General features: G+C 38.6%; 2 protein-coding genes across 2 annotated transcripts; one reads left to right on the top strand and one right to left on the bottom strand.

Moving 5' to 3' along the window:
- Positions 1–1,969: 1,969 nt before the first annotated feature.
- Positions 1,970–7,997, bottom strand: LOC119690512 (putative ribosome-binding factor A, mitochondrial). The gene is made up of 6 exons (XM_048627797.1): positions 7,688–7,997; positions 7,406–7,604; positions 6,236–6,404; positions 5,418–5,557; positions 3,891–4,148; positions 1,970–2,248 (listed from the first exon to the last, which is right to left on the bottom strand). The coding sequence occupies exons 1-6, from the start codon at positions 7,822–7,824 to the stop codon at positions 2,054–2,056; spliced, it is 1,098 nt and encodes a 365-aa protein (XP_048483754.1). The 5' UTR covers positions 7,825–7,997; the 3' UTR covers positions 1,970–2,053.
- Positions 7,998–8,226: 229 nt separating this feature from the next.
- On the top strand, positions 8,227–19,114 carry LOC119690511 (retinoblastoma-like protein 1). The gene is made up of 19 exons (XM_048627842.1): positions 8,227–8,497; positions 9,166–9,302; positions 9,542–9,748; positions 10,133–10,323; positions 10,558–10,718; positions 10,923–11,058; positions 11,463–11,557; positions 11,786–11,955; positions 12,345–12,555; positions 12,831–13,040; positions 13,405–13,534; positions 14,139–14,225; positions 14,849–14,961; positions 15,393–15,572; positions 16,060–16,186; positions 16,314–16,411; positions 16,707–16,865; positions 17,901–18,063; positions 18,354–19,114. Exons 1-18 carry the CDS (start codon positions 8,360–8,362, stop codon positions 18,060–18,062), a joined length of 2,712 nt encoding a protein of 903 aa, XP_048483799.1. The 5' UTR covers positions 8,227–8,359; the 3' UTR covers position 18,063; positions 18,354–19,114.
- The last annotated feature ends 828 nt before the right edge of the window (positions 19,115–19,942 follow it).

Below are 19,942 nucleotides of genomic sequence, written 5' to 3'. Positions count from 1 at the left end.
AGTCGAAAGATGGTCCTCCCTATCATTGATGTCATCATCCCTATCATCACCCACATCTTGAACTCCTCTATCACAGCACAAGTTTTTCCCGCAGCGTGGAAAGATGCTCAAATAACTCCTCTTCCCAAAAAATCCCAACCTTCTTCCTTTTCAGACTATCGTCCTATTTCTATTTTACCATTCCTCTCCAAAGTTCTCGAACATTTAGTTCATAATCAACTAAGTTCCTTCCTCTCCCGAAATAATCTCCTTAATCCCTATCAATCTGGTTTTCGTCCTGGCCACAGTACGGTTACGGCCTTGATAAAAATTACTGATGACATCCGTTGGGGCATGGAAAAAGGTGAGCTTACTGTATTGGCACTGCTTGATTTCAGTAACGCCTTTAACACAGTCGACTTTGAAATACTGCTAGGAATTTTGAGTTCGCTCAACATATCTCCAGGAGCTGTTGGCTGGTTTCATAGTTATTTGTATGGGCGCCGACAGCGGATTCGTGTAGAGGATTCCTTTTCTACGTGGTGTAACTCTTCTGCCGGCGTTCCACAAGGTGGCGTTTTATCTCCTTTACTTTTCGCTGTCTTCATAAACAGCATTTCTCATAAATTTTCTTCTTTCTACCACTTGTATGCAGACGATCTCCAAATATATATGCAGTCAACACCGATAGATCTTCCTGATGCGATTTCAAGTGTCAACTCCGATTTGAATAGCATATCGGTGTGGTGCAAATCCTACGGATTGAAAATTAATCCAACCAAAACACAGGTTGCAGTACTAGGCAGCCCCAGATTGAAGTCGAGAGTTGACTGGCCCCAGATACCTCCGATATCCTTTGATGGCAACATTATTCCATTCAGCAATGTTGTAAAGAACCTTGGTATCTACATCGACAGCAACCTAACTTGGGCTCCGCAAATGGCTGCATTGAGCCGAAAGATATTTGCGTCTGCTTCTTCATTAAGGCGTCTGCGCAATTTTCTACCAACATCTACTAAGGTTTCGCTTGTTGAAACCCTTCTTCTTCCTCTACTCGACTACGCTGACGCCAGCTATCCGGATCTCACTGAGGAGCAATTAAACAAACTTGAGCGCCTTCAAAACTTCTGTATACGAATAATTTTCGGCTTACGAAAATTTGACCATATTTCAGAATACCGCACTAAACTCAAGTGGCTCCCGATTCGCCTCCGACGGAATGCACATATTCTTTCTCTCTTGTACTCAATACTTTTCAACCCATGTGCACCAAACTACTTAAAGGAACGGTTTGAATTTCGTTTGAATGCGCAGGGAAGGCCTATGCGTTCATCTCAGCAACTTCTACTGGAATATCCTGCGCATTCGACCAAATTTTATACCGACTCTTTTACGGTTCAAGCAATTAAGCTGTGGAACTCTCTGCCTCTAAGTATCCGTAGCTCTAAATCACTGCAGGTTTTTAAAAGTTCTGTTAAAAACATTATCTGTCTCAATAGTTACTTACCTACTTTCGAGATGTTGTATGAATATAGGTATTTATTGTATATGTATATATAGGATGTATGTATGTTTGTATGTATGTAAATAATGGTATGTAGGTATATTAGTTAGAATATGTAACTTATGTTAGTATTTATGTAGCTATAGTATGTATGGTTTATTTAGCTATATTATAAGTAGTTAGGTAGTAGGTACACCGCCCTCAAATTTTCTTTACTTTTATTTCTTTATGTTTAAGGTTACCTGTAAGAGATCGCTCTAAGTGATAAGGTCGCCTATTGTTCATTGTTCCTAGTTTATAAGTTCTCTTTTTTATATTTTAATTTGTGGTGTTCAATAAAGATATATTCTATTCTATTCTATTCTACATAGCTATAATAAATTCGGATACTGTAAAGTCAGTACTAGTTCTTACTGTATGCTGAAAAACTTAAAAGTAGGTAGTTAATTATCAAATCAATGTTAGTAGATAATTAAGCCTCAATAGATAACAAATATTAAAATTTATTTAATAACATACAATCTAAAACTAACAATTTCAAAACGAATTGGCACCTACTAAGCTTAAAAGTCACTGTGCTGACTTTTTATTCCACAGGTCATTTCCGTTTCCCAAATTCCCGGTATAGATGAAGCTGTCATCGTCTTCTTCTTCATAGTCCATGTCGTCATCTTCATCATCTGGCTGCTCATTCCTGTCGTTCAGTTGTATCGCTTGCAGGGCGCGGGCGTCGCGCATCTCCTTGTGTATCTTGTTTTGTTGTATCTGAAAGTTTGTTATTAATTTATACAGGGTGTTATATGAGGGTATACCAGGTATAGGTACTATAGTACGCCGAAAGGGGGTGGCTTGGCTCAGGAGGTCACTATGAACAACTTGGTTACCCTGTCTGCTTACTATACCACTTTGTAGATTACAGATACGTAGACGTACCCGTTGTTCATTACAGACAATTCAACACATTAATACATAATACCGATTGATTTCCCAACTTTTATCCTCGGCTTATTGGTAACAAATAGAAAAGTGTCTAGCCTTTATTTGTGACCTTATACCTTTTAAAATAAAATCCGTTTTTCCTCTTACAAATGTGCGTAATTTATCTAAATTTCATCACAGGCGGGGGCATGAAAGAGCTCACAAGTATCGATTCACAAGAATGGGTCGATTGATCGCGCGATGCGGGCGCTGCTAATCGCTCTAATCAAATTGACGTGTGAGTACTAGCCCTCTGTGTGACGTACTGTAATAACTAGAATCTGCCCACGCTAACTTTGCAATCGGTAAAATATGGGCATTCGTTTTTTTTATTAAATAGTTACCAATAAATGATTATGAAGATGAGTAAGACATATTCGTCACAAATAATAATGATTGTCCTAATAAACGTTTTTTGGTGCTGGCACTTCTTTCTATTGCAAAGTTAGCGTTGTCGGGCTCTAGAAACATACTTTGAAGCTACATTATCATGAGTCCCATAGTACGATCAGCTTTATTAGTAGCTATACACTTTTGTAAGTACCTTGTCAAACTCACAAATCGACAGTGTTTGAATAAATTTATAGGTTTTTAGGTTTGAAAAGGTAAGGTACTGAAGTCCTAAGGAATATGTAGCTACGTATAAGCTACTAATGAAACTGACTGTAGTTTACTCTAGTTAGTAGCAGTAGTAGTAGTTTACTCTATGATTGTACTACAAATATGTCGTTTGCATAAAAACTTAAGCCCTGCGACGAAAACGAGTTAACAAAAAACATCCAAGCTAAGACTGAAGATAAAAAGTATAGAGGTCAGATCAAGTCAGATGTTCACAAACTTTGATATAGAAACATACTTAGAACAACTTAACTGCTTTGTCTCAAGCTGTGGTGATAAACTTTAGTAACAAAGCCGGTTGTTGTTTTAAGGATTTCACAGTTACCATCGTAAAATTTTATTGAACGCAATGTAACTAACATTTGGAAAAGTCATAAAATAAAAGCGTATCCAAAGCGAATGATTTTAAAGAGCATTGATTTCGATTAACGGTTTATAAAGCAAAGTCAACTGGTAATAATGTCCGCCTGTGAATTTTTGCTTTTATTTATATTATTATGATTGATGTATTGTACAAACATTTGTATAAGCACTTTCTAAAATGCTGAAAATATATGCCTATACGAATAAGGAGACTAACCCTGTATTGTATAAATCTACTCGTAAGTATGTACAGGTAGCCCGTATTGTCTGGATGAGGACGACCGAAGACAGAGTGTTGTGGCCCTCCTTGGAAAAGACCTATTACTATTCAAGTGGACGATTACGAGCTGATTTTACGTAAGAAACCTCATTTTACATATGTTTTTCTTTTCCATTCATTCAAAGGTTGTCTTCTATCTATCTGTCTACATATAAAATTGAAACCTACCTGTCGCTTATGCAAAAATTCGGCTAGATCCTGTTTCTGTGACTTGGTATCGACTTCTGGCGACTTCTCGGCGGGTGCTCGGTACTTGATGACATTATTATCCAGGTCCACGTTGCTCCAGGCCTCCTTGCTCTTCCTTCTGGCTGCTACGAGTCTGTTCATGATCTTGTCATGTTCTAGACCGAACACGTTGTGAGTCATCTCGGGTATTGGTTCTTCTTCTATTGGCATTTCGTCTTCTAGCTGCTTTATTTTTGCCTGAAAATGTTTTTATTAATTAGATTTATTCTAAACTAGCTGTTCCCGCACGCTTCGCTTCGCCTTAAAAAGTTTTCCCGTGGAAATCCGGGATAAAAAGTAGCCTATGTTTTTTCCCAGGGGGCCGTCCATTAATCACGTGAGGCTCAAAGAGGGGGGGGGGGAAAGGGGGTACGGAAAACCTCACGAAACATCACTAGGGGGGAGGGGGGGTGAAAAAATGAGAAAAACAACCTCACGTGATTAATGGACGGCCCCCAGGTTCTAGACCGTATCTATACCAAATTTCATTCAAATCCGTTCAGTAGTTTTGGCGTGAAAGAGTAACAGACAGACAGACACAGTTACTTTCACATTTATAATATTAGTTAGGATAATAACACTTTTATTCCGATTTTCCGATCCGGATTTTCATTTCTAGAACGTACTTATTTATGTAAAAGTAGTAGGCAATAGGCATATTATGCAATATAAAAATGCATTTGAAACGGAACTAGCTGGTTTTATCTAATCTTAGATAATAAAACTAACCGTGTGTCATTCATTGCACTTTTGTTCTCAAAAACAAACGATTGAAATAAGTAAAGACGCAAACACTGGGATTGAGTCATTAGCTCATTAGCCTAATCTCTATAAGCCCCACAACTATGTAAGTTATGTAGTTACGTTGATAGTCTATGAATAACTTTGAATGAACAACAGGGTTTTCCTATTCCTACTAGGTACAGTCAGATAAATAGTTAAATCGTGAAAGCTAAAGACGAAGGATAAAGTTTTTATACCGATACAAGGATGCAACACACAAACTCTACTCTACAAGGATTCTTCGCATCATCGATCATTACTATTAGTCAGTACATTTTAATATGACAGTTTAGGCGCTATAGGTGCTGGACACTTCTAAAATTTCCTGACTGTACCTGTATGTTTCAAATAGGCCAGTTCCAAGATTAGCGGGTTTTGCCGAAACCTTCATCCAGTTGGTGTAACACAGTATGTGTAATATCTGGAGGGGCCTGCAGCGCTAATCATAACAGTAAGATCTGCATGATAACTGTTTACTTTAAGCTGGCATTACACTTGGCTATATTCGTAATAAAATTGTTATTTAATGTTTGCTGTATTTGCCAAATACCAATAATGAAGGCAAATTCGGCAATAGTTTTGGCGAATATACTGACCACATATGGCAGTTTTGGCAAATATGCAAATACGAATAGCCAAGTGGGTATCATTAGGGAAAATGAGTTTTAAAGCTTTTTAGCCAACCTTCATTTCAGGCGAGAGCTTGGTGGCGAGCGTGAAGTCCGTCTTGAGCAGGTGTCCGAGCTCCGTGGGCGCGTAGTCCTCGCCGAAGTCCGCCCGCGCCAGCCGCCGGTCCAGGTCCACTATCTGTGCCTCTAGTCTGTCTGTTGGAGTTATAGAATAGAATAGAATAGAATAGAATACTCTTTATTTTGCACCATTAAAAACACATTACAATTCACAACTTATATACATAACATAGTACAAAAAAGGCGGCCTTATTGCTTAAAGCAATCTCTACCAGACAACCTTTGGATGGAAGAGACAATTTTAACATAATTAATGGGAGTAGAGGTGCAAGGTATACTACTTAAACTGTACATACTATATAAATAAATAAAACAACACAATACAAAATATATATATATATATATATATCTTTACCTATAATAAACTTACATATTATATATTACATAAACTCGTTTACATAAATACATAAATAAATACTAACAACTTATATTTATACCTATATGTTATAGCATATAATATACCTTTTCTGTTTAAAATTGGGTGAATCTTGTTGTGTGCAATAAAGAGTATTTATCATATGTAGTAAGTAGGTACTATTTATTTTAGTACCATCGCTTTTACGGTGAACAAATACATCGTAAGGAGGTTCTAGATTTGAGAACCCACCAACCCGCAATGGACCAGTGCATAGACTAGAATATTATAACTGACCAGTGTGGTGGTAATTGGTCCAAGCTTAGGAACACAATTTAGATCATAAGGGGTGCTCAAAGTTTCCATTTGAGTAAATAATAATATAAATTGTAATGTACCTTTAACAAACACTATGTAAGGCACTTCCCCCATCAGCCTCAGGGTAGACAACTCGTGTCGTATCGGACCTGCCATCCTGCTGAGGAGCGCCTCCGTGTCTTCATCACTCGTGTCGCCCTTGCACACCCAGAATATGTTCACTCGCTGCAGGTCCGGCGATATCTTTACCTGGAAATTATTTATTTGATTAAACTCTTTGATACACAAATATGTAAATAAGTGTAAAAAGCGTGTGTGTGGTGTACTGATTCTAAAAAAAGAGCCAGTCAACCCTCAGACTCTCAGGAGGTATAGGCAAAATTATATGTAAGGTGTGCTATTTAGGTTGTTTAATCTCTTTATATAAATTGATCATCAGCCAACAAACTTTCACTACTGAAGCATTACATAACTCTGTCCTTAGTTTTCCTCATCCAACTACAACTGGCTATTTGTAAGGGCCAGTTTCACATTTGTTAAATATACACAAACCTAAGTCTTTTTCAGATTCAGTTTTTTTTGTGTAAGTAGGTACAGTAAAACTATAATGTCCTGAAAACAGAAGTGGATTCTAACTAATTGTCACAGACCATATTTTATTGATGTATTATATTTATTTAAGGAAAAATCTGTTAAAAAGCCATACCCAAACAGTATTTTATTTTTTAAATGTAAATGTAAGTAAATAGCTGATGACAATAAAAAGTCTTAGCAAAATCGCACGCTTTATTGTACGACTTTATAGTTGGACTGTATCACAGTTTTTTTTATTTATTTCATAGAAGTATCAAGATGGTATAGAATAAAATGTATTTTTATCAATGAACATAACTATAACAAATAGTTGATGGTTGACTGACTCTCTCCAAATCAACCAAATCTTTTTTTCTATAGCCCATTGTGTACTATTTCAATTATCTTATCAGAAATGAAACAATAGCCCATTTCTGCAAACTTATCAGGTAGAAAGTACTAATGCAGTAAAGTATGACTTTCTAAGAAAAGGTATGTAATATGTATATTACATTTTATGTAGGACTGTAGGTACTTTTACAATTATAGGTATTTAGGCATTTTTTCGTGTTTGTCATGAGAGACAGTCTCTTGAAATCAGACACAATAATAAATTTATTGTGTCTCACCCACGCAGTGGATGCTGGGTTATAAAGACAGAAATAAAATATACCTACCTTAGAAATTTCAATTCCTCTCCCCACAATGTCTACTGAACTACTGCCTGAGGACATCAAGTCTGTGATATGTTTCATAAACAATTTGTTGAGCACAGCGATCCGGCGGTTGCCCTGCTTGCTGGGCTCATGCTTCACTTTGGTCAAGCTTTTCACACTAGGCAGTGTGTTCATGTCTGTAAAGCTCGGGTACCAAGACCTGAAATGTGTAGGAGAGAAAAGTTAAATTTTGAATAACTGTTTTAGGTTATAATTTTTTTTAAGGTTAAAGATTATACTTGCCGTTTCGCGCTAGGGTTAAGCATTTTACATAGCTTTGCTCCAAGCTTCTTACTACTACAATTTGTTGCCGTAACATGATAAAATCTGTTCAATACAGTCGCATGAATCGGCTTTTGAAATACAACTTTGTATGACATGTTTATTCAGTTATTATTTATAAATAAATATCACAATCACATGAAACGCAAACTAAATACTTCTATGATTTCATTAACAACATGAACATTCCTTTAAAATATAATATTTTACTGTAATTTTAAAGATTTAATTTATGGTTTGTTTTGATTTTTCATTGTTTATATGTCAATGTCAAAAAACAAGATTTCCCGAAATTTCCCAGCATCCATCACTAGCATTGTAGTTTATTTTCTCTATGTCACTAGCCTACCTAACCTACACTAACGAAGTAGATGACATGAACATTCACATCACCGTCACGTCACGAGTTGTCTAACGAGTACTCACGACCAAACATACCGTGTATAGCGGGTTTTCTCCATCATACTCTGTGTGGGCGCGTGGGTGTCACGTTCCCGCCAATGAAACGTCAAAACTGTCAAAATCGGGAGAAGTTGCATCGGCGCTCCTTTTTCCCTTGTTTATTTTTATTTTATAATTTTTTGACCAGACAAAGTGTAATTTAAATCAAATAACGCAAAAAACAACATCAAAATGCCTAATCAAGAGGAAAGTGATAATAATTGGATGGAGAAAATGGACAATATTTGTTCAGAATTAAACGTAGATCCAGCTGCTGCGAAAAAGTCTCGGGAATCTTTTCAGACTATTCAACGAAACTACACATTAGACGTAAGTAAACTTCACCATTCCCTATTTATTTAATAACAGAATTAGCAAACATTAGGTTTGAGAAAAATATACATTTACGTTTTGTTTTGGTTAGCATTTCATGACTCACTTTCGTTTTCATGCTACATGGCTCTTAATTTCCTTTGGCCCTTAACTTTTTATGTCTGTTTGTGTGAAATTCTAAATCATTTACCACCTGTTCTTTTAATCGAAATGCACCTAACCTTGTTTATGTTAGAACTTTCTTCTCAAACTGTGTCATTAGTACAGCTGCACTTTGCAAAGAAGCTATCCACTTTTACATGGTTTATTTGGGCTATGCTGACTAAACTAATCATTCTACTTTGGTGAGAACCAATGAAGGTAAGAGCTGGAGGTTGTCACTGTGGCTAAAGTGTCCAATCTGTATAGGATCAGTGTTTGATGCCCATGGTGTGTTGGTTGTATGAAGTACAGCTGTTGATATACCATTTTTTTATCACTCATCAAGACTACTTTTATGCTCACCAAAAATAAGGTAATAAATAAATAGGTGTTATAATAGTCATAAACAAGTGATATCTATTTATGATGATGCTGCTTGTCTAGTCAGCCATATGTCTTTTTGTATGAAACAAATCCTAAATTGTACAAAAAACTAAATTACAAGAATGAATTTGTTTTTGCAGGGTGACACTCTCCACTGGATGGCGTGTGCGCTGTATGTGGCATGTCGGACCTCAATAACACCCACCGTCCAATCAGGAACAGCCGTGGAAGGAAACTGTGTCAGTCTCACCAAACTACTGCGCTTATGTAATATTAGGTAAATGTTTGCACTTTACGAATTAATTAATTTTATTCCCTCCTTTTTAAGTATGAATAAAATTAACTATCTATGTACAAGATCATTTGGAGCTGGCAAAGTAGCAGTTCTTGGCTCTCCTAAGTGGAACCTTTGTACATATTCCCTTGTTTACAGCTATAAATAGAAGCAGCAAGCTGGAGGCCACCAGTCTAACATATTCATTACATAAATTGACCAAAATATGTTCTGTATTCCAGTCTAATACAGTTTTTTAACAAAATCAAGAACTGGATGGAAATGGCGGCCATGTCGGTAGACTTCAGGACGAGGATTGAGCGGCTGGAGCGCAAGTTTGCAGTGTCCACAGTTCTATACAGGAAGTTCCAGCCAATATTCCAGGAAATATTCTCAGGACTCACCAATGACCCAATCAAACCTAATGCTAGGATGAGCAAAAAGCAAAAGTAAGAATTTTGTTTATTTCATAACATAAACTTACTATAATAAACAGTTATTATAAGTATAAACACTATTGTTATTTTATGAGCCCCTTCTGAGTCTGGGCAAGTATCTCCTCACTCATTTATTAATCCTCATGCTTACTCCACACCAAAGGCTTCTATTTTCAACCTATGCCTATCCTATAAAGAGGTAGAAAAGTTTAAAATAAATCATTTTTTTATTCAAAAACTATTAAATATCCTTTCTATGTGGTTGTCTGGAAGAGATTACTTTTAGTAATAAGGCCGCCGATTGTACTATTTATTTTCATTTATAATTATGTTTGTGAAACTGTTTCTGTATGTGTGCAATAAAGAGTAGGTATTTATCTTATCTAATCATTTCAGACTCCAGCCCTGCTCAACAAACGCAGTGTACGAGCTGACCTGGTGCCTCTACATCAGCGTGAAGGGAGAGTTCCACAACAACGCGGACGACCTCGTGGACATGTACCACGTGCTGCTGGCGTGTCTCGACTTCGTGTTCAGTAACGCCTTCATGTCGCGCAGGGTGGACTTGCTGAATCCTAGCTTTAGAGGTTAGTATTATGGTGACGAAAAAATTAATTGAATCTTATAGGATCACTTTGTTACTCTGTCTGTCTACCAAGACTCTTTATATCAGGAACATGTGGACATATCAAGTTAAAATTTAAACCATACATTCAAGTTTAGGGACTATTGAGGCTGTGAAAAAATCAACCTTCCATATAAAACCAATACATTTTTACTAAACTAAACATAATTTTTATTACAATAAATATTTTTTACAGGTCTCCCATCAGACTGGTTGAGTGATGACTTTGAGATGCCGAGCAAACCACCCTGTATTATATCGGCTCTGTGTGAGATCAAGGATGGCATGCCGATGGAAGCGGCTACCATGAAGGAATACAGCTGGAAACCTGTTGTCAAGAGTTTCTTTGAAAAGGGGGTAAGCTTTAGAGATTGCCTTCGCCCCAATAAATCCAGATATTAAAGTTGAAGTGTGGTGATTTTCATATGTCCTTCAGAATAATGATAAATTTTACAAGGTTTTATTGGTGTTCTTATAAATACAACATCACGACCCATCCTGTTCACGGTGGTCTTATAAAAAAATATAAATAATGATATTAATCAAATCTTTTTTTTACAGATTTTAAAAGGCGACAGTAAATCCCTATTGGGTATTTTAGATGTAGGAAACTTTGACGTAAATCTTAAATCAGTGAATAATATTTATGAAACTTATGTATTGAGTGTGGGTGAATTTGACGAAAGAATATTTTTAGGTGAGTGGATTTGCAGTTTATAAAATTATTTTAAGTTCTTGTTGGTATGCAACCTCCTTCTATTTATTTCATTTTAATACAGTTCCTGGCTGGTTGTGCTAGAATAAAAATAAAACTTTTTGACATTTAGCTTTTGAAATAAATATTGTCTATGAAAAGACAATGGCGGCAAAACTTATAAACAAACCCAAAGCAATGTCGAAGTTCGATTACCTTAATTCAATTTTAAGTTGCTTTGTTGATTATGATGAAGGTAAAAGGCATAATTTTATTATTACATTAAATCTATATGTAATAATTATGTAGAATTTAGAGGCTATACAATTATCACTTTGTTTTGTATTCTATACAATTTCATGAAAATGTAGAAATACATTTTGTTTATTATTGATAATTCTTTTCAGGTGAAAATGCAAATGATCAAATTGGTACACCAAACCACCACAACAGACTAGCAGCGGGAGATGAGTTCGCACAAGTTATTGCAACTTTTGGAACGGTGAGTCTTTAAAACCATTCCTAGCCATCCCATAGCTACAGTGTTAATCTAGTTAACCACGAACGGGATGGTGTCCCTAAAGACATATTATGTCCATAAATCAGCTTCGAATTTTCGTAACTTACCGCCATCAAGAGATCACTCTTAGCAATCACATTAGTTACATTTAATATAACACTTTTTATCTATCACCCTGTATACAAAAGCTAATCACTCAATCACCCACAGAGCGGTCGTCCGACATGTCCGGACACGCCGCTGACGGGGCGGCGCTACCTGGCGGGGCGCGGGGAGCCGCTCACGCCGGTGTCGGAGGCCACCAACAGTCTGGCCCGCGTACGCGCCTACCTCAGCGGCTGCAAGCCCATGCCGTCCGCGCAGCTCATGCGCCTGTTCTTGTGAGTATTATATAGGTAGAGCGTGGGACACCCGCTGACGGGGCGGCGCTACCTGGCGGGGCGTGGGGAACCGCATTTTAAGTCCTCCCGAAAACGTCATCATCATCATAAGCTTACAGAATAGAAAAGCGTCGGCAGCTCTTATGAATGGGGAGAAAAACTAAAAGCTAATTACAGATATCACCTTAGGCGACTGTACCCAATTTCGCAGTTCTAATTGGTTGGTTCAGTCGCCATTTTTTCTCCCCAAAGAAAGGCACACTCGCTGTTGCTGCCAAAGTTTCAGTTGGTTTTCTTCCCCATTACCTCATTTCTGATGTAGTCCTTCAGAAAAACCCAGAAAACGTGCAACATATTTAACAACAACACTCAATTATATTTTATTGCAGAGATTGCGGCGTAACCGAAGAGACGATAGAAGAGAACCTGATCCAGCCGTGCAACCGCTGGGGTGCCCAGCTACTAGCCAGTCTCCGCGAGGCCAACACCAGCAATGAGAACACAACCTTCCGGTGCAACATGGTCACGTGTCTGTACTACAAGGTGTTCGAGCATATACTGAAGGAGGAGCATAGGAAAAAGCCGAAGGTTTCGCTACAGGTAGGCATTTGTTTGTTTAGTTAGCAAATCCGCCACACGCGCTTCATTTGCCCATTCTTCGTCTCATATTAGAAAACTCGCCTAAACCAAAGGCTATGGATTCTTAGGTATAAGATGGGCTACTCCAACTCCACCAGCAAGGCACATTGAAACGATGCTAGATGGGGTGGCTCCTATATCTTTTGTATGAAGATGGATCTCTTTAGGTCTCATCTTTTCAATACCCTGCAGGCCTTACTTCTCCAACTTACTCTAACCTCTCCATCTCCCAACAGATGCTGTTAACACAAGAAACCTACCAGCTGGCCCTCTACGCGTGTTGCACAGAGATAGTCCTGCACTCGTACGGGGTCCACTCCATGAGGTTCCCCCGAGTGCTGCAAGTGTTCGGGCTCAGTGCATTCCACTTCTACAAGATTATAGAACTGGTGGTACAAGCAGTGGTCGAGAAGATGAGCCGCGATATTATCAAGCATCTTAATGCAGTAAGTTGGTTTTGTTGTTATTCTTCTTAGTGTTTTGGTGACAAATACTAGAGGTATATGGGTGACCATAGTGAAAGTATTGGCCAGTCAAGTAGGCTAACCACAATAGTCGGCAATTTCCTAATGAATCCTTTCAGGCACCCCATTTGTTCAACAACTGTTCTACCTGCCAGCCCGATCCCCGAAGAATTTATGACAGTACCCCATGACATCCAGCTGCCGCCATATTGGCCTGTATGTAACATTTTACAGGAGCAACATTCTCCATTACATAATTCTGTCAGAATAAACTGCCTCGGATATTCAATAGTCTTCTCAACAACAAAGAAGTCTGACTAGCTAAATTGTTAATTTTTATTCACAGATAGAGGAGGAAGTACTAGAGGCGCTAGTCTGGACGTCAGACAGTCCTCTGTGGGAGCGGCTGGGGTCGCCGCCCGCCGTGCCCGCCTCTACTGAAGTCTACGTGCAAGAGTCGCCGCGACGCCCGCCTGGTACGTCTTACGACTCTTTACTGTATTTAACTCAATCGACGCCGACGGTCAAAAATCACAACCATTAGTTAAACACCATAAAAATTCATGACGTATACACATCCACCGAAAAAAAAAAACATTTTAACGGAATCTGGTAACCGCAGTCACCGCTAGTGTATCATGCACCTCTATTATAATTTTTAATTTCCAATTTAGCTGTGCTTTCTGGACAACAGAGACAGATAGTGTCTGCCTCTAATGCTTTGACTATATTGTGCAAAACAATCAATTATACAGCGCTATTGATGTCGATTCTGAAGGCAGAAATTCTAATTTTAACGCTGTCAAACTAATAAAATTGCTAGCATAAAATGACATTTACGGAAACAATCATAGAGTCGAATTTTAAACAAAGAAATTAAGGTTTTGACAGCTCTAAATTTAGAATTTCTGCCTTCAGAACCGACATCATTGTGTATGTTGAATTAAGTTTTTCTCCATCGTTTCCTTTCCAAATTTTTTATCATAATCACTAAGTATCCTCTTCATCTATCTCTTTTTATATTTTATTACTTATTTTTTGTTAATCACATGCTTATTTTTTGTTATTTTGTCATCACAGGTTACATGTCTCTTATGCCAAACGCAGACAACGCTAAAAAGCAACTGTTCAAAGATACCAACATCAAGCCAGGACAATCATTATTAAGTGAGTTCATCAGTTTTTTTTATTATTATTTATTAGCTATTATTTAATCACAAGTATCACAACTCATAATTATGTCATCCTAACTAATATTATAAATGCGAAAGTAACTGTGTCTGTCTGTCTGTCTGTTACTCTTTCACGCCAAAACTACAAACTGAATGGATTTGAATGAAATTTGGTATACAGACGGTTTAGACCCTGGGAAAGAACATAGGTTACTTTTTATCCCGGAATTCCCACGGGAAAACTTTTTAAGGCGAAGCGAAGCGCGCGGGAACAGCTAGTTATAAATAAAGCCCTTGATTACGAGAACTCTACTTAATGCGATCACTATTTTATTAAACGGTGACTTTCATTAGACAAGGCTGGGGGTTTTCTGAATTTGCCAAAGGTTAAACTGCATGCCGACTTATGTTTCTGTCTGCACGAGAGTGAGCTACTTATGGCAAAGAAACTTATGTTTAAACAATACACCTGAGGTGCGTGCATAAAAAAAAAACTTTCTACAAACTTTAGTTTTTTTACAGTATCTACTTCTTTTTGACAATAATTGACAATATAGTATATAGTATAGTATTGATCATCTTTCCGCATTAGTATCACAATATGGTACATTGTTTCAGTGTCGCCAGTGAAGCAGGTGAAGCAAGAGCCCGCCCCGCCCGCGCCGGGCGCCAACGGCGAGACGTCACCCACGTCCACGCCTAAGAACTCACTTGTGCTCTTCTTTAGAAAGGTAATAATTTTTTAAAAATTTTCCTGTGTGTCACATGTTTTGAGTGTTTTGACTCACAAAAGTAGCTATCATAATACGATACGGATATCTGGTACGAGAAATAATACAATTGTGAACGCACTTTAAGGTTGCGGCGTAGCGAGAAATCGCATGTATCATCACCTATAACATACAAGACTACACGGCCGTGAATGATATTGTGGAGAACGATTATTTGCTATGACTACCGGCTACCTCGGAATCTCGAAAGAACTAGGATCCTTTAGGTCCAAAGATTTGTTATCAATTATACGTCATCTCCATATAAAATTCTTGACAGATAAGACAAAGTCAACCACTAATACCTGGTTATGTTCTAACCGACTATGAAGAAATTGGCACTTAGTGTTTCATACATAACTATTGTTTAACCCTAAAACCCCTAATTCCAGTTCTACAGCCTGGCCGTGATCCGCATGAACGACCTGTGCCTCCGCCTGCGCCTCACGGACGAGGAGCTGAAGCGCAAGATCTGGACGTGCCTCGAGCACTCGCTGCAGCAGCAGACGCGGCTGCTGCGCGACCGCCACCTCGACCAGATACTCATGTGCTCCGTCTATGTCATTTGTAAGGTATGTCGCTTGAATATAAATCCTGTTTATAGTACTCGGACGGATCGCGACGTGAAATTCATCGTATTCGTAATGAAAAGCATAGTTCTTCTGATGGACCCCTTATTTAGTCCCCCGGGCTATTAGCTCCCTCGCTACTTTACACTGTATACCCATGTGCTCCGTCTATGTCATTTGTAAGGTATGTCGCTTGCATACATTCTATTTATACGCTTGTGGATCGCACCGCAACCTGGGTGCGACAACCTCTTGACGTTCATAGTATTCACAATGAAAAGCGGTGTTTACTTCGTTTAAAGATAAATATAAAAGATAAGTTCCTCGGGCTATAAGCGCCATTGCTACGCTACGCTCACTCAGGCCTATACAGGAGTTGAAGCGCAAGATCTTAGCTCTGTATATTCTGCCGGCTGTGAAACAATTTGGTTAAAAACATTGATCCATATCTAAAACGAGTTCACGTGTTAATTGATAATTAATTCAACAGGTATCACACACCGCTGCGAATCCAGTTGAGAGGACGTTTGCGGAAATCATGAAGTGCTACAGACAGCGCCCCCTAGCGGACAATCATGTTTACAGATCAGTGCTGATCGACTCTGAATCAGGAGAGAGTAAGTTTCTGTGAACGATACCTACATATAATTTTTTATAAATATATATTTTAAGTCATCTTCGGCCTATGGCGATCCTATATTGGACGACCTTTTTTTCTGTACTCAACGATAATTTTCATTTCAGGTTCACCAGAGCGAGGCGATTTAATCAAGTTTTACAACAAAGTATACGTGCAACGAATGCAATCCTTCGCTTTGAAATTTTCCGGAAAGAATAAAGACGTAAGTCTCATTTTAACTATCAATGAGTTGTTCAAAGTATTGTGCTACGTTACTCGTTATCATCCGCCATCAGTCTTCCACTATGGAAGATCACCTCTGCATCCTCAGTCCAAGGCTGTCGGTCCCTTTTGGACCATTACTATGTTGAGTTTGACCTGGTGACCCATTGGTAAACCAGACACAAGTTTTTTTACTGTCTCTGCCTTTCCGGGATGTGACGGTTTAAAGTAACTTACTTACATACTTATAATGTAGGTAATAAAAACGAGTGCTTACTATCTATTTATCTCGTCAGGGCACCCCCCTATCGCCTCTGCCGGCGGGGCGCGGCGCGCACTACTCGCCGGGCTCCGGCCAGCGCGTGTCGGAGCGCCACCAGCTGTACGTGAAGCCGCTGACCACCACGCCGCCCGCCACGCACCTCACCTACCGGTTCAGCAGGAGCCCCGCTAAGGTGAGTTGCGCTTAGTTTAATTATGGCTCTCCCCAGGGCACGGCACTGTCGCCGTTGTCTATTGTTTTTTTCATTATAGGTAGCAATATACGGCGGCGCAGACTCTGTCGTATAGAAAGTATACCTACGGCTCTCCCCAGGGTACGGTAATGTCGCCGCTGCTATTTAATTTTGTTTTTTCTGTAGTATATGCCTTCGCCATGCAGGCTCTGTTAAGTAGAAGGCAGTACGTGAAGCCGCTGACCACCACGCCGCCCGCCACGCACCTCACCTACCGGTTCAGTAGGAGCCCCGCCAAGGTATATTTGTTTCTTTTCTATACTATATATGCCTTCTTTATGCAGACTCTGTTGAATATAAGGTAAATGTATACAAAGCATTAAGTACAGAATGAAATTAGCGATGATGCGGTTCAGTAAGAGCCTCGCCAAGGTGAGCCGCGCTAAGTATAACTACGGCTCTCCCCAAGGCACGGTGCTGTCGCCGCTGCTGTTTAATATTGTTTTCTCAAAATAACGTGCCTCCGCCGCGCAGGCTCTGTTAAATAGAAGGCAGTACGTGAGGCCGCTCACCACCACGCCGCCCGCCACGCACCTCACCTACCGGTTCAGCAGGAGCCCCGCCAAGGTAAGCGGCGTTGTGCGACGTTTAAGTGCGGCTCTCCCCAGGGTACGCTACTGTCGCCGCTGCTATTTAATTTCGTTTTTTCTGTAGTATATGCCTTCGCCATGCAGACTAAGCCGAATAAAAGGTATACAAAGCAATATATAATGAAATTTATGAAGAACGATGATGCAGGGCTCCTACTCTTTGCCAATACTGTCCGCAGGGGACCTGAACGCTGCTGTTTACTTTTGTTTTGGATGTAACATACCATACAATGAAATGAGTGAAAAACGACGTTGCTTCAACAACTACGTATCACAAAACTATTTACCGAATCCCATTTATAAATGTTGTTTGTATCCAATATTCCAAACAAGTATGTATAACCTGACCTAAATCCCCCTAACCCAACCTACCTCTAACCCACAGGACCTACACGCAATAAACACGATGGTGTGTTCCGAGGCCGGCGGCTACAAGCGCTCGCAGTCGCCCGGCGGAGACGCGCTCGTGAAGCGGGGCCGGTACGCCGCGCCCGACCCCGTGGCCAGGAAACTGCTGCATCTGGTCAACGACAGGCAGGCCGTGTGAAGTGAGTGTGAACGATGATATAAAGTTTAATACCCTCTGTGGATTTTTAAATATCGAACGGTATGTCTTTCTGTAGCAAGGGTGCACAGGATCGAAGGGTGTGGCAGGAAAAGGGAGGCATGACAGTCGGAAACTAAATAGGCTAAATAAGATTTTATAAAATCACTAGTAGGTATTTAATGCGGTTTCATTTATAGGAAGGATTTAATGTATATCATTTGCTTCCTGTATTTGTACCCTATTAACTAAAGAGATACGAGCTGTGTACTTACTAACTCCATTATTTTGCAGGTGATGTGGCGACCATCAGCGTGCAGGAAGCGCCACATCCCGTGGTGCTGTCGTAAAACCAATTTTATTTTTTTGGGACCAAAATTAACTTTGCTCTCTAGTTTTTAATTTCCCAAAATTATTCAGCTCAAATCGAACCAAATAATTTGGATGTAAATTGTATTTTTTTCTTATATCAAGTCAAATTCCAAATATTGTAAGTTTTTAAATGCTTTATCAATCATAGTTGGTTCCAAGTAAATATGTAATTGGTGCTATGGAAGAGCTGTATTGAAGCCAATTAATGAAGCATATTGATCTCATTTCTTATTTATTTTGGATAATAGTATTGATATGCCATAACATAAATTGCTCATATCTAAAGTAATGTTTAAGTAAACCCAGATTTAACATGAGTTGTAAATGAAGTAAATCATGGTAATACTTGGTTTTAACTAGTGACAACTCGAGTAACGAAATCATCTATTTTATTTGTGCAAGAAAATGCATTTTATTTTTTAAGTATCTGCTATCGAACAGATGGTAATTTGAAGAATATTATTATGTGCATTTTATGTTTTGACTCCACTTAATTCTTACGCTGACTTGCGCGTAATTACAACCCTTGTTAACACCTCTGTAACATTAAAGCTACAGTTGTATTATTAAAGCCATAAAAGTTACCAAATGTATATGGACACTGGCAAACACAAATATATTTTGCATGTTGTAAATAAACACAGGCCTCTCAGTAACCAATAAACCTGGTTTAAAGAAACTCCAGTAAAATAGCTCAGTAATTAATTAATAGAGCTTCTGTGTCTATGTGTAGATGAATTATTTTACAGGTCATCTATGTCTCACTTACGAGGATCAAATAGGAGGGTACGTAATCTCTGAACCAGGTTTATTGCTAAGGTCGTAGGTAAACATTACCTATAAAATTCTTTGTTCCTGATTGTTCTCTAAAGAACAAACTTGATTTTATCTGCTTCCATTATTATTACTTTACTACAAAAGATGCCTTAGTTTCTTTGGTTTTTTATTAAAATGAAGTTAATTTGGCAACTTCTAGTTTCTATAGTGATTGCTTTAGTTAATAAGTGACTAGAAAAGTTATAAAAATCAATTTTGTTTTACTTTGTGTCAAATCAAAATTTTAATTTTGTATATTTCGACATAAAACAGAATATTTTATCATGTATTCTATGCTGTGTAGATTTTACTCGTAGGTTAAATAAAACTTGTATCTATAAATAACATCTATCATTTATTACCGAGCCTTAATGATAATTTAAGCTAAGTACAATAATTATATCCTGTCTGATACTACACCCCGACATGGTCATAATCATCATATAAGATTATTTCACTGCCTCTTATACCTTAGTCGGTTTATTCCAATACAAATATAGGAGAGCAGCACAAGCCAGTCTAATTTACGTAGCACAGGTTAAAACGTTAGTAACCAAGGTAATTGTTTTCTAAAGTTTTACGTTACGATCAACTCACGGCAAAAAAGTCCTGGTATTGCATCCAGTTGGCAGCACCTACCTGGAGCCTGGCAAGAAACAGTAGAAATCAATAGGGCCTCCACTTTTCTTAATACA

The sequence above is a fragment of the Plutella xylostella genome, chromosome 19 (assembly GCF_932276165.1).
Source record: "Plutella xylostella chromosome 19, ilPluXylo3.1, whole genome shotgun sequence".
Lineage (NCBI taxonomy): Eukaryota > Metazoa > Arthropoda > Insecta > Lepidoptera > Plutellidae > Plutella > Plutella xylostella.
The sequence above is the reverse complement of the archived record's forward strand: the minus strand, read 5'-3'. Positions and strand labels throughout refer to the sequence as shown.

Coding starts and splice junctions, on each gene's coding strand:
- LOC119690512 (XM_048627797.1), bottom strand. CDS start 7,824: ATGTCATACAAAGTTGTATTTCAAAAGCCGATTCATGCGACTGTATTG. Junction 6,405..7,405: donor GAGGAATTGAAATTTCTAAG/GTAGGTATATTT, acceptor AATAATTTCCAG/GTAAAGATATCGCCGGACCT. Junction 2,249..3,890: donor AATTTTTGCATAAGCGACAG/GTAGGTTTCAAT, acceptor ACAAACTTTCAG/ATACAACAAAACAAGATACA.
- LOC119690511 (XM_048627842.1), top strand. CDS start 8,360: ATGCCTAATCAAGAGGAAAGTGATAATAATTGGATGGAGAAAATGGAC. Junction 8,498..9,165: donor AACGAAACTACACATTAGAC/GTAAGTAAACTT, acceptor TTGTTTTTGCAG/GGTGACACTCTCCACTGGAT. Junction 9,303..9,541: donor CTGCGCTTATGTAATATTAG/GTAAATGTTTGC, acceptor TCTGTATTCCAG/TCTAATACAGTTTTTTAACA.